The 14,578-nt window shown below is 44.2% G+C and overlaps 1 protein-coding gene across 1 annotated transcript in view; it reads right to left on the reverse strand.

Annotated features, from left to right (window-relative positions):
- Positions 1–395: 395 nt before the first annotated feature.
- The window catches only part of LOC126195044 (lon protease homolog 2, peroxisomal-like), a 115,673-nt gene continuing 101,490 nt past the window's right edge, over positions 396–14,578 (reverse strand). The window contains exons 13-16 of the mRNA XM_049933490.1: positions 5,324–5,539; positions 2,238–2,435; positions 1,115–1,225; positions 396–1,031 (exon numbers count right to left, since the gene is read on the reverse strand). Of these exons, the coding sequence (XP_049789447.1) occupies positions 915–1,031; positions 1,115–1,225; positions 2,238–2,435; positions 5,324–5,539 (642 nt within the window). The 3' untranslated portion in view covers positions 396–914. The remainder of the gene's footprint in view (positions 1,032–1,114; positions 1,226–2,237; positions 2,436–5,323; positions 5,540–14,578) is intronic.

Raw genomic sequence — 14,578 nt, forward strand, 5'->3', positions numbered from 1 at the left:
CCCTCCCCCCCCCCTCCCTCCCTCTCCCCCTCCCTCCCTTGTGTGTGTGTGTGTGTGTGTGTGTGTGTGTGTGTGTGTGTGTGTGTGGTTTTCTGGTAACTTATGTTTCCAAAGAGATAATAAGTGTAGTGCTTCTTCAAGCACTCAGTTTGTGCAATAACCACAATGGTACAATTAAGAGCAGTTTGAGTTTACACTGAGACATACCAGCAGTAATCCTCCCTTTGTACAGTGTTTCCATGGAATCAGAACACTATGTACTTCTTGTCACACATCATATGGTGGACTGTATAATACAAATGTGGATCATATTAATAGGTCCTACTTTCATCTTTCCTTCCTACCATCATTTAACTTCACCACACTGGATCTAAATACAAGAAAGTACAAACAATTATAACAACATTTAATTATTTAATTTTATTTTTAAAAAACCTCAGTACATGAAGTGGATGCCACAAAGTGCAACTGTTTTTAATTCTTAAGGAAAAAGACAAATTTACTCTCATTTTCACCAAATTCATTACCCACCATTTAGTTATCTAACAAAATAATCTGTTTCTCAGAATGCTTAACATTGTGTCAAATATGACAGTTTCGAGTACACCTAACTTTATTACTGTACAATATAAATTTATAAAACAGTAGAAAAATAAATGTAACATGTAATTTAATATCACATATTTCTTAAAAAAATATTTAACAACTGTACACATCACAGCAGCAAAATGAAACATATCGCTCCATCGTTTGAAAGCAACTTCAGTACATTTTCATGTAACCATGGGCATTACTTTATACAGTATTGAAAAAAAAAAAAAAAAAAAAAGAAGATTTTTTTTTTTTTTTTTTGCAGTTCACTGCAAATGAAAACCAATACCAGGAATGTATAATTCTCTTAACAACGTATTTTTTCAAAGTTTACTTAACATGGGAACCTCCATCTTCAATGAGCCCGGGGGAAAGCCACTATCAAAGGCTGCTTGAAGAACTTCATCCATATGGTTAACGAACACAAATGTCAGGTCCTTCTGCAAAGTAAAAAGTAAATGATAAATTAAACAAAGTAGTATGACAAATCTTATAAAATGACAAACTGAATAAAAGTGCTTACCTTCACATTTTCAGGTACTTCATGTAAATCTTTTTCACACTTCTTGGGCAGAATAACCCTCTTGACACCAGCACGATGGGCAGCCAACACTTTATCTTTGACACCGCCCACCTGTAAAAAATTCATGAAATGTTAAGTGAAAATACGTGAACTAAATCTGCTACACTTACAGCATTTATTGCTGAAGAGTATTTGTCTTCAGTGACTTTACAGACAACATTCGCGAGATGAAATATAAAATATCAGTGGTTATTAGTTAGTAAGGTAAATGTTATGCAAATTACAGCAAATTACAAGATAAAATATTGATTTAGTTTGTTCATGCAGTAAAAGACACATTTTTCTTGCAAGATGTAGAGGAATAATAGTGCTTCTAACTCAGAGGCTAGACAAATATGGCTAGTCGCTAGAAGACCTCAATGGTGAAAACAGTTTACATGAGTTGTCTCTAACATGAAAAGGTGTACTCAGTTTAGGGGAAACACTGTGGGGGAAAAAGAGGTAATATTGCAGAACTTTATTACTCCCATTTGGATGTCAAAATGCAACTTGGAAAACATTCTATCTATGCTTTCCTATCTTGCATCTGAACTCGACATGTGTGTTTTCTTAGCCCTTATTTTAATTTGTGTCATTTTTTCAGTCACCTTGCAATCAACTGTTTTTCCAGGTCTTTATTCAAGTTGCGTTAATACTGTTAATCTAAATTTTTCCACTTCTTCCTGTGCCCTGTAAAAGCTACTAGTCAATATCTCATTTCAGTATGCATATTGTACTTGAAAAAGCAATGGTTCATCATTAGAAGAAATCGAATCCATCTTTCATCACACAAAAAAATGAATTTATTACATAACAAATATCATTAAGAGTTATTTCAAATGCTGCAACTAGAAGGCCATTTTAATGAAAAAACTGCATGGTACTCATATTTTCAGTGGTCAACACTACAATATTAATACTGTAAAACTCTCGAAGCTTTGAAAGGTGTACCTACAATCCAGAAATATCCTATATCAGAAAAGAAATGTCACAGTCACTTCAATCACTCAAATTTGGACAGCAATTAATTTCAACTAGTTAAGCCACTTGAAACACACTAAGTACAAAGATTAAACATACTTACTGGAAGAACAACACCCCTAAGAGTAATCTCGCCCGTCATGGCAATGTCAGTGGCCGTTGGTTTGTTTGAAAACAGTGAAATTAACGCAGTTGCTATAGTCACACCTGCTGATGGTCCATCTTTTCCAACTGCTCCAGCAGGGAAATGGATGTGGATATCTAAATGTGATAACGTCTCTCCATCAAGCTTTAATCCATACTGAAATATAATCAATCTGGTTTACAGAACTGTAAGTAAATCACATAAAGGCTAAAAATGCTGACAATAAAAAAACTTGGGAATGCAGAGAGAAACATGAATATTTCATTGTTATTTATTAGAGGAACTATGAGCTTACATAAAATTGCACAAGATCTCGAATGAGCTCTTTCATACCTTGACTCAGTGAATAACCACCACACATGGTTTTCACAATGACTAGGTACTGCTGCACAACATAACCAGGCACACAACAGGAGCAACCAATGTAATTTACTATGATACGTTCAAACTGTGTGTAATGGAACAGCTTCCAACACTTTGCTTCATATAGTATTCAGACACTAATTGCCATAAGAAAAGGCATTGCTTTTCTGTATGATTTTTTTTATGCTCTCAAAATTAGTTTTACAATGAATCAGAGATACTAGGCAATTGCAGTTGGGGTTCACCTACTTCCACATCCACAGTCTTTCACTTGCTTCTACTAAGGAAGACATGTTTATATCCAGAGCTCTGAAGATGATTCCCATGGCACCTATCTGTATTAATGGGTCTGACTTGGTGGCCTTGTTCAAATCTGCAAGGTTTCCAACTGGTAGACATCCCACTCTCTAGCTCAGGAACATCTCAGCCATCAAAATTCTATCAGTATATGCTAACCACTTAACCACAGTTTATCAAAATAAATATCTTAACTAGAGACAAAATGTAACTACAATCATGTGGTTGTGTCAAGGGCAGATTAAAGGGAGGGGTGGCAGCCCTTCAGTCAGCATCTTAGACTCACTCAATCAGATTCAAATCTGGGGAGCAAGAAGACCAGTCAAGAGTTGTTACGCTGTATGTATGAATATATGTGTTTGGTCAGGCATTATCGTCCATCAGATAGAACTCTGTACACACCATAGAAAAGCATGTCACTGTAGAATACCATCCTCATCACCCACAACCATCACATTACCCACAGAAAACAATGCAGCTGCAAATGAGCTGCTAAAGTGATACCACCTCAAATGAGAAAGAAGGTGCTTCCATATCTGCCCCTCCCACAGTAATGGAAAGTTTGCAACATGTTCCAGGAATGCACCATATGAACATCACTCTACAACCAAAACCACAGCTTCAGAAGAACTTTATGACTACCTTTCATATCGCCCCTATTCTCGCAATCACTCACAGTGAGTGAACTACCGAATTCAAAGAACAATGTAGTTTCTTCATGTGAAGAAAATGTATATGCTATGTCAACAACAGCACACAGCACAACTTTTCAAAGCCAATAATATAAGTCTACAGGAGCCATTTATCACAGAGGTCACAGAAGGTCTCTAGATAGGGCAGAGGATGTGCTAGTTGGATGTGTTCTTGCAGGTATGACAAGATGAAGCTCTTGACACTGGATGGAAGCATATCATCTGTCTTTCTCATATTGCTGCTGAATGTTTCTTGAAACCTGGTATTTTCACAACTATTGTCAAATGGTGTTACAAGTGACAGTCAACTTCCTCACATAGACATTGAACAGCTTTTAATCAGCCATTCATCTGGCCATCTATAATGGATGTGTGTTTTCTGCACCTTCACACTTTCCTATAGGATGAATACTATGTGACAAAGAAACACAATACCCTGTCCGAATTACTATAGCTATGTGGTTTAACTGGAAAAATGGTGAATGTTTCCAGCTCCTGGAATGGTTTCACTGCAAGGAAACCCATGTCAAAATGATAAAGACTCACGGCACACAGGAAAAACCAGCATTAGGCCAGTGGCTTGACACCACTTAGGATTCATCCCTGGACCAATTTTGGTTGTATTGGATCAGAAAGGCAGCACTAAGGAGTGTGTTCCTATGTTCAATCCCATTAGTGGTTCCCAAGTGATTTAACAGCATGGTTGTTTGTCCCTTTATCTCCATCTTTGTCCCAAGTCAACTCCTGCAATTTGTATTGGCAGCAGGTCAATTGTAGATGCTTTCTTCACTAACATATCAAAGCTGTCATTGCCCAGGATACCTGCTTGTCTCAGTATCCAGAGCAATCACTTACATTCCTATATAGTGAAAGTTGCATTAAAGTTCATAAATGGTGGCAACCAGTGGATGTATTGGAGAGTAAATTTCAGTTGCCTTCCAATTACTAGGGGAGTCGCTGCACTGGAGTGTGTGTCTGGCAGATTGAGGCTGTACGTGTGTGACAGCTCTCAGTAATGCTAGTAATTCCGCTGTGTAGATGCTTCACTCAGTGGGAAGGGAGTGTGGTTCACAAGCATTTTTGTCGATAAATACAAGGCCAGCTTTCTCATTGTCCTTAGAGCCATCAATGTACATATCACGGCTAAAGGTTGTGTCATTTTGGATGACCAAATAAAGCTTACAGCAATGTATATTAGGTTGGCATAATTCTTGTAGGCAGACAGAGTTTAATTTGTAGTAGAGGTCAACAAATACACCACATGGGGAGCTCTGTTGAACACCACTGGAGATTGGTCGATTCAGAAAAGTGGCCTGCTGACTGTTAAGCAGCGGGATACTAACAACTATTTTCACACTATTATAGACAAGCATAAACTTTTAAGAAAGAGCAGTACCTTTAACTTCTCCTCCCCTATTTCTATTTTATATGAGGATATAATTTCAATAAGCATGTGCTTCCTCTTATAGAGTCAACAAAGGAGAGACTCTACAATTAAATATTAGTCTAATGAAGAGGTACTGAATCAAACTGGGTTGAGATAACAGGGAATAGTTAATTTGGTTACTGTGTGTGTGTGTGTGTGTGTGTGTGTGTGTGTGTGTGTGTGTTCCAATAGTAATGAAGAAATGAACAGATAACCACCACCACCACCACCACCACCACCACCACCAGCAGCAGCATCGCTCTTACCTGCTTGGCCGCACCACGCACCCAGTTGAGAGCAAGCTGTGCCGACTCACGCATGACGCTGCCCAGCTGCCCCGTGAGCATTAGGTCTCCAGAGCCGGCCATCTGGCTAGCCTCCACCAGCAGCAGCTCCCCACCAGCCTCTGTCCACGCCAGGCCCAGGGCAACTCCAGCCTGTCCAAGCCTGGACCACAGCTCAGGACCACTGTACACTGCTGGCTGCAAATCAAAATGTGATATATATGGTAAGAACTCTTGTCATGAGAAGTAGGCATGACTCTTTTTTCTCTTGACAATATTATCAAAAGGATGGATTGCTAGTCACCAAATAGTGAAGAAGCTGAGTTGCAGACAGGCACTACAAACAAGGCTTCCTAAAGTAGAAAACACACACCAGGACAACTTGCACACACATGATTACTGTCTCTGGCAGCTGAGGCCACTATAGATAGGATTGAAACAGAAGTAAAAGCACAGAACAGCTAAATGAAAGGCACAGAGGAAAGTGACTGGCTGCCCACTCACAAAACACATGTGTGAGCCAGTCATCCTGTTAACACATCAAGGACATCTCCCCAAACTTCACAGAAACAAGTTGGACAGATCACAAAACCTTAAAACTCTAACCACATTTGCTTCAATGTCACTTACAATAGAGGGCGAAACTGCCAGCAAATCTGCCACTGCATTCTGGTCCAAAGATAAAACACAGTCTAGTAAAAAAGGGCACACACACATTGTGTGCCACAAGCATCACACTCTGGAGCAAGAAGTCATGGCTGGTTGATTGGTTTAAACGTGGGAGAAGGGACCAAACTACAAGGTCATCAGTCCCTTGTTCCTAATAAAACAAGTGGGAGAATAAAACAGACGAAACATATAACACAAAATGGAAAGAAAGGAAAAGCCACAAGAATGAAGGGAAGGCAATGAACAAAAGAGGACAAGAAAACAACAGAGAAGCGCTAGAAATAGAAGAGAGTAAAACATGAAAGCAGATTGCAGTGGCTGGTCAACCACAGAATAAAAAGGGAAAGCCAGCCACTCGCAACACATTAAAACCTCCACCCTAAAAGCAGTAGGGTGGAGGACACAGAGGAACAAAGGACATGCACTAAAAACCCACTCTCGCGGATAAAACGTAAAACTAAAGCTGCTGTGGGGCATTGTCACCCAACACCGAAGGCAGGGTGCTGGGAAAGTTAAAAGTCTGCCGCAGAGTGGCTAGAAGTGGGCAGTCCAGCAAGAGGTGGATGACTGTCATTTGGGAGGAACAGCGACACTGAGGTGGGTAACAGAGTAGGTAACCACGCATTAGCCAATGCGCAGCCGGCAGAGGACAACTGATTCCCTGCAAGAGGCCTGCATGGAAGATGTCCACACATTCACAGTCTCCTTAATGACACACAGTTTGTTATGCGTTCTGTTATGCCATTCCGTCTCCCAAAGCCGGAAAACCCTGCGGTGTAAGACAGAACGGAGGTCAGCTTCAGAGACGCCTATCTCCAGAAGCGGCTTCCATGTCGCATGTTTGGCCAGCTTGTCAGCAAGTTTGTTGCCGGGGATTCCGACATGTCCTGGGATCCACACAAACATCACAGAACGGCGGGACTGTTCCAGGGCATAGATGGACTCCTGAATGGATGCTACCAGAGGGTGGCGAGGGTAGCACATGTTGATAGCTTGTACGCTGCTCAAAGAGTCAGTACACAGGAGAAATGACTCGCCAGGGCATGAGCGGATGTGCTCAAGAGCACAAGATATGGCCGACAGTTTTGCAGTGGAAACACTGCAGTCAACTGGCAAGGAGTGCTGCCCAAAATGTCCCCCATGAACATATGCAAAGTCTACATGACCATCAGCCATTGAGCTGTTGGTGTAAACCACTTCAGAGCCCCAGAACACGTCAAGAATCGAGAGGAAGTGCCAGCGGAGGGCGGCGGGGTTAACTGAGTCCTTAGGGCCATGCAAAAGGTCCAGATGAAGTTGCGGCTGAGGCGTACACCATGAAGGTGTACGTGAATGGACTGCAAGTAGAGGTGGTAAAGGGAAGGACTCCAGTTCGGAGAGAAGGGACCGCACGCGAACCGCAATCATTAGCCCCGATCTGGTCCGCCGATGTGGGAGATGGACTGCCACGGGCGGGAAAAGGAGACGGTAATTCAGATGCTCAGGGGAACTACGAATGTGTGCTGCGTAACTGGCGAGCAGTTGTACACGTCTGATCTGCAATGGAGGGACACCAACCTCCACCAGTACACTGGTCACCGGACTCGTCCTAAAAGCTCCTGTCGCTAATCAAACTCCACAGTGGTGCACAGGGTTGAGTAAATGCAATGTTGAAGGTACTGCCAAACCATAAACCACACTCCCATACTCAATTCAGGATTGGACAAGGGCTCTGTACTGCTGCAGCAACGTACAGCGATCTGCACCCCAACTGGTGCTGCTCAGGCAACGGAGGGCATTGAGCTACTGCCAGCACTTCTGCTTAAGCTGACGAAGATGAGGAAGTCAAGTCAATCGAGTGTCGAAAACCAGTCCTAGGAATTGATATGTCTCCACTACAGCGAGTGGATCATCATTAAGGTAAACTGCGGGTACCGGATGAACGGTACGATGCAGACAGAAGTGCATGACACACGACTTTGCGGCTGAAAACTGGGAGCCGTGGCCTAGAGCCCATGCCTGCGCTTTGTGGATGGCTCCCTGGAGGTGCCACTCAGCAACACCAGTACTGGAAGAGCAGTGCGAAATGCAGAAGTTGTCTGCATACAGAGAAGGTGAGACGGAGGGCCCGACAGCTGCTGCTAGACCGTTAATGGCCACTAAAAATAGAGAGACACTCAATACAGAGCCCTGCGGGACTCCATTCTCCTGGCTATGGATGAAACTATGGGAGTCACCAATTGGACACGGAAAGTATGGAGCAACAGGAAGTTTTGGATAAAAATCTGGAGTGGTTCCCGGAGACCCCACTCATACAATGTGGCAAGGATATGATGTCGCCAAGTCGTGTTGTATCCTTTACGTAAGTCAAAAAAGATGACAATCAGGTGTTGCCGTCTGGACAAGGCTGTTCAGATGACAGACACGATGGACACAAGATTATCAGTGGTAGAGCGACCCTGGCGGAAGCCACCCTGACATGGAGCCAGTAAGCCACGTGACTCCAGGACACAACCCAACTGCCGACATACCATACATTCCAGCAGCTTACAAAGAACGTTGGCGAGGCTGATGGGCCGATAGCTATCCACCATCAAGTGGGCTTTTACCAGGTTTGAGCACAGGAATGATGGTGCTCTCTTGCCATTGCGATGGAAAGACGACATCACACCAGATCCGGTTGATGACGACGAGACGATATCGCTTGTAGTCAGATGAGAGATTTTTTTTTTGGGTTTTAGGGCGCAAAACTGTCAGATGAGAGATGTTTGATCATCTAGCTGTGGATGCGATTAGGCCCAGGAGCTATGTTGGGCAATGTGCAAGGGCACTGAGGAGCTCCCACTCTGTGAATGGGGCATTACAGGATTCACTGCAGCATTCCCTTCCAACCGCTGTTTGAGTGTGCGAAAGGCTGGGGGGTACTTCTCCGACACAGAAGCTCACTGCTTGGCAATCACGTTTGTGTCAGTACATAACTCACCATTTATGGTAACACCGGGGACAGCTGTTGGGGCCTGGTACCCGAAAAGACATTTGATCTTTCCCCAGACTTGGGAAGGTGACATATGGCACCCAATGGTGGAGACTTCTCTCTCCCAACACTCCTTCTTCCATTGTTTGATAAGGTAGCAAACACGGGCATGGAGCCGTTTAAAGGCTATCAGGTGCTCCAGGGAAGGGTGCCGCTTATGCTACAGTAGAGCTTGCTGACGCTCCTTAATTGCTTCAGTGACTTCCGGTGACCACCAAGGGACTGCCTTACACCTCAGGCACCCTAAAGAGTGAGGGATCACATTTTCAGCCACAGAAACAATTGTGCTAGTCACTTTCCTAAACCATCACATCGATGTTACCATGTGGGGAAGATTCAGTGGTGACAGCAGAGGTGAAAGTTCCCCAGTCCGCCTTGTTTAAAGCCTATCTGGGCAGGCGTCTATGTGCCTGATGCAGGGGCAGTGACAGGAAGATGGGGAAGTGGTCACTACCATACAGGTCGTCATGTGCTCTCCAGTGGATAGATGGGAGAAGTCCTGGGCTGCAAATTGATAAATCAATGGCCAATTAACTACCATGAGCCACACTGAAATGTGTGGCGGCCCCAGTATTTAAGATGCAGAGGTCAAACTGAGAGAGTAAAGTTTTGACATCTCTGCCTCGGCCAGTAAGCATGGTGCCAATCCACAAGGGGTTATGGGCATTAAAATCTCCCAGAAGTAGAAAGGTTTAGGGAGTTGATCAGTCAGTGCAGCTAATACATTCAGGATACTGCACCATCTGGAGGAAGATATAGGCCTACACTGTAGACAGTTATTTCCTGTGTCGTCCTTATTCTGGCAGCCACAGATTCAAGAGGGGTTTGAAGGGGCACAGTTTCACTATATACTGAGTTTAGGACATAAACGCAAACTCCACCTGACACTTTATTGTAGTCGCTACGGTTCCTGTAATATCCCTTATAGCCACGGAGGGCAGGGGTCTGCATTGCTGGGAACCAGGTTTCCTGGACGGCATACTTGGCGAGTTAACGGCACAGGCATCAGCAGAGCGATCCCTGTGTGGTCAGGGGGCTACAACCAACAGGGTACATGGCAGTCCCACCACAACGGACTGGCTGCCATGTTGGATATCAGGTGCAAAAAAAGTCCATGGTCATCATCGATGCAGAAATCGACACTGCATAGTACATGGTGGAAAACGCACCCAGGAAGGTGTCCTTGCCCAAGAGATGGAGAATGGGCAGGACTGCAATGCGACGACAAGAGAGTGGGCTAAAGATCTCGATGCACAATGGACACGATGCACCTTGTAAGGCGCCCTTCCCAATTGGCTCGCTCTTCGGGAAAACTTTGAAGAATGGAGGTCAAACCCTACAGAGGACCATCACATAAAGGCCAAAACGTGTGGAACTCCTTTTAGTCGCCTCATACAACAGGTAGGAATACCTCGGGACTATTCTAAGCCCCGGACCAGCAGGGGGTCAAGAAGTCATGCATCAGAGGACTGTGGCCTATGCAAAGACAAGTAAAGAGGACCTCATCCCATCTTTGTGGCTGGAAGGAAGTACACCACAGCTGTGTAGTGGGCTTTACTAGGCCCAACTTATTATGTGTCATTTCCAGCAACTTCTCTTCCCAGTGACACGTGACTCTGTACCTCAACAGCAAGGAGATAACACCAGGAGGGGGGGGGGGGGGGGGGGGGGGGAGATCAGGACACTCCTCCTTGACTGCAACGTCTTCCTTTTCGTTCGCCACAATACCCATGTGCCCTGGTATTAAGAAGAAAGACACCTCCTTTCCCAGCCATTATAGTTGGAGGAGAGTGTCCTGGATATACTGGACTACTTTATCTGCTGGGTTCAGGGATTGCAGACAGTGGAGGGCATGTAGGGAATTGGAAAAGACAAGGAATTTAGCACTTGAAGCATGTCTCATCTGCCCAAGTGCCCTCAAGGTTGCATATAATTCCATGTCTAAGACAGTAAAGTCACAAGGTAGTCAGACCTTGAAGCCGCAAAAATGTAAACAGCAAAACAGCAGAGTAACCCCCCGCCCCGTTTTGACCCACCTGTAAAGACAGCTGCAGAGAAGTGGTGCTCAGCTAAAAATTCATAAAATAATGTATTGAAAACGTACATAGGAGTACTTCCTGTACTGCACCAAATCTAAAATTGATGTGAGCCTCTGCAGAAACCATGGTAAAACCCTGGATTTGGGGCTGTACATGCTCCATCCCAATTGACTCCAGTACATGCTGCATGTGGATCCCAAACGGCCTTGTTGCTCATGGACAAATAGAGAAAAGATGTGCCAGAGGTGAACAAGCAAGAGTACAGTGAAGTTAGAGCTGTGAGGAACTTACATGACTGACACACCATGAGTAGCTGCCGCTGTATGGTGAGTGGCGGTTCCCCACCCTCAATATGGAGACTGGGTATGGGACTAGTTCTGTATGCACTTGTGGCCAGCCAAATCCCCTCATGGTGGATAGCGTCAATGATCTTCAGTTAGGAAGGCCTCACTGACCTGTACACTGTGCATACAGTCTAGCCCCGTCTCTCAGGTGAGGTAACCACAAGAGTTTGAAGTCAAAAAAGACCCCCAGAAGCATGACATTGAGTCTTTAAAATTAAGAATGTTATCCTTGCAACACTGGAGGAGGAAGAGAAAATGGCAAAATTGTCCACAAATAAGAAGCATTCTACAGGGCTCCTTACAGTAGATGTGACTTTATGGCTATGGGAAAGAGAGTAACACTCAAAACACTGCCCTGAAGGATACCATTATCCTGCTCAAAACAATCTGACACAGTGTCACCCACTTGTGACCTAAAAAACTGCTGAAACAGGAAAGACTGTATGAAGTTGAGAAGGTGGCCACAAAAGCCCCACTGATGCAGTTGCGCGAGAATACTGTGTCTCAGAGTAATGTCGTTTGCCTTGCCGATATCAATGAATGTGCTGAGACAGCGATTTTTACATAGGAAAGCCTGCTGGATAGCTGCCTCTAGCAGGGTCATGTTGTCCACAGTGAACTGAAATCTCCTGAATCCACACAGAGTGGCTAAGAAATAGCCCATTCTCTAATAATCAGACCAGATAGTGGTTAACCATTCACTCCAGGGTGTTTCCTACACAGCTTGTTAAGGCGATACTCGAGTAACTATTGAGTCACATGGGGTTCTTTCCCTGTTTGAGGAGAGGGATAAAAATTGCCTCTCTCCACAAGTTGGAAAATCGACCTGTCTGCCACATCAAATTAAAATATTCAAGGAGGATTTCCTTTGAGAAAGCTAGCAAATGTCTAAGTATGCAGTACTGGATTTAGTCGTAACCGGGTGCAGTATCACAAGTCTCAGACAGTGCCAATTCCAGTTCTCAAATGGAGAAAGGGTTGCTGTCTGACTTACAATTGTTGGATCTGAAGTCCAACTTGTCCCTCTCTACAGTCACACAGTAGCAGTGACATGATGTATCCTGGCTGGCAGATTTTGCAAATTGCTCTGCCATCATCTGAGTGATGTCTCAAAGTGTTGTTTGATGCAGCACTGCTACTATTGGTAAACAGCTGTGTTTACCAGAAAACCTCACACCAGTTTCTGATACTTTTGTAAACATGTTAAATGGTTGACAGAGTCCACGAACCCTTGCCATGACCTTTCCTTTCTCTCATTGACTACGTTTCAAGCAATGGGTCTCATGACCCAAAATGCTGTGAGGTTCTCTGCTGTTTGGTGGTGATTAAACTGCTTAAAAGTCACACACCTGTCCCAGACTGCTGAGTGGCTCTCACTGGGCCACAAAGGTACAGACTGCCTCCTGAGATGACCTGAGGACTTTGGGACAGACAAGTCAGCGTCATGATGGACCACTAAATAATGTTGTCCACCCATTCTCGGACACTGTCACTGTGTTCCAACACAGCCGGGCGGCTGAACAGTGTTCAGTTAGCCCTGCTGACCAACCATTTTGGTGGCCTTTCTTCAGGTAACGCTACATCCAGTAGGTGGATTCGGAATGGGAAGAGGTTACTGGAATGAAGGTTGTCAACATCTCCCCACTGAACAGTCTGCAAGCACTGGGGAGCAGAAGGAGAGGTCGATGGCTGAGAATGATCCAGTTGCAGCACAGTGTGAGTAATTGTGTTGAGGATGTACAGCTCAGGAGACGTCATGAGGCTCTCCAAAACCTGACTCTGATGGCAAGTAGAGGTTGAGCCCCATAAGACGTGATGGGCATTCAAATCTCCCAATAGGAGAAATGATCGGATGAGTTGTTCCACACGATCTGTGAGAGCCTAGGAGTCTCCTACATCTTGCAGAGGTAGGTACAGTGAGCAAACTGTGATCCTCCAACACACATGAATTTCAATGGCACCTGCTTGCAGGTCAGTAGGCAGGGATAGAGCAGAGGAGTGGTGCCTATTATTGACAAACACAGCAACCCCTCCCTTGGCCCCTGGCCCCATAAGGTCAACCTTGCAATAGAGCATATAGCCCTATAGTACAGGGGCATTGGACATTTTAAAGTGTGCTTCCAGCAAGCAAAAGCACAGAGGGCGTCTCTGTGTGAGGAGCTTCAGTTCCTTCATATGTGTTCTGAACCCATTAATGTTCCACTGTAGGATGGGATCCATCTATCAGAGAGGTAGCAATTTTATCCTGACTTTCTGACTTAGAGGGGAGACTGCAGTGGGCGGAGGCTCAGTCTCGGGGCTAGAAAATTGCCCCAGTGAAAAATCAAGGTCCAGCGCCTCTGAAGAGTATTCGAGAGAGACATCAGCAGGGATGATGTCGACATCATCAGACGATGTACTTCCTGACACCATCATTGAGCAATTCTTTGCCTTCGACTTTTGATTTTTTTGTCTGAGGAGGCTTCTGTGCAACAAGCACAAAAGTGGTAGCGGCAGCACTGGATGGTGGACAAGACTGGAGAGATATACAGAAGGGCTATACAAGAGATACGAACTTATAACACAATACTATAGAAAGAAAAGAGGAAGCTGATGAAGGTGAGGTGGGAGATGTGATACTGCAAGAAGTATTTGTCAGAGCACTGAAAGACCTTAGTTAAAACAAGGCCCTGAAGTAGAAAACAATCACTCAGAATTATTCACACCCTTGGGAGAGCCAGCTGTAACAAAACTAGTCTACCTTGTGTGTAAGATGTTTAAGGTGGGTGAAATACTCCCACACTTCAAGAAGAATGTAGTTACCCCGATTTGAAAGAAGGCAGGTATTGACAGTAGTTAATACTACCAAACCACCAGTTTAATTAGTCAAGCTTGCAAAATAATGATATGAGAAGAATGGAAAAACTGTTAGAAACTGACCTTGGGGAAGATTAGTTTGGTTTTCAGAGAAATGTATGAACCTACAAGGCAATACTGACCCTGCAACTTATCTTAAAAGATAGACTGAAGAAAGACAAACATATGTTTGCGGCTTTTATAGACTTAGAGAAATCTTTTTACAATGTTGACTAGAAATTCTGAAGGTAACCGACTCGTGGCAATAACATATTAGACCGTCTGGTGACAAACAGAACCGAACTATTTGAAACAGTTAATGCAGAACAGGGAATCA

Source organism: Schistocerca nitens, chromosome 7, assembly GCF_023898315.1.
Source record: "Schistocerca nitens isolate TAMUIC-IGC-003100 chromosome 7, iqSchNite1.1, whole genome shotgun sequence".
In the NCBI taxonomy this organism is placed as follows: Eukaryota; Metazoa; Arthropoda; class Insecta; order Orthoptera; family Acrididae; genus Schistocerca; species Schistocerca nitens.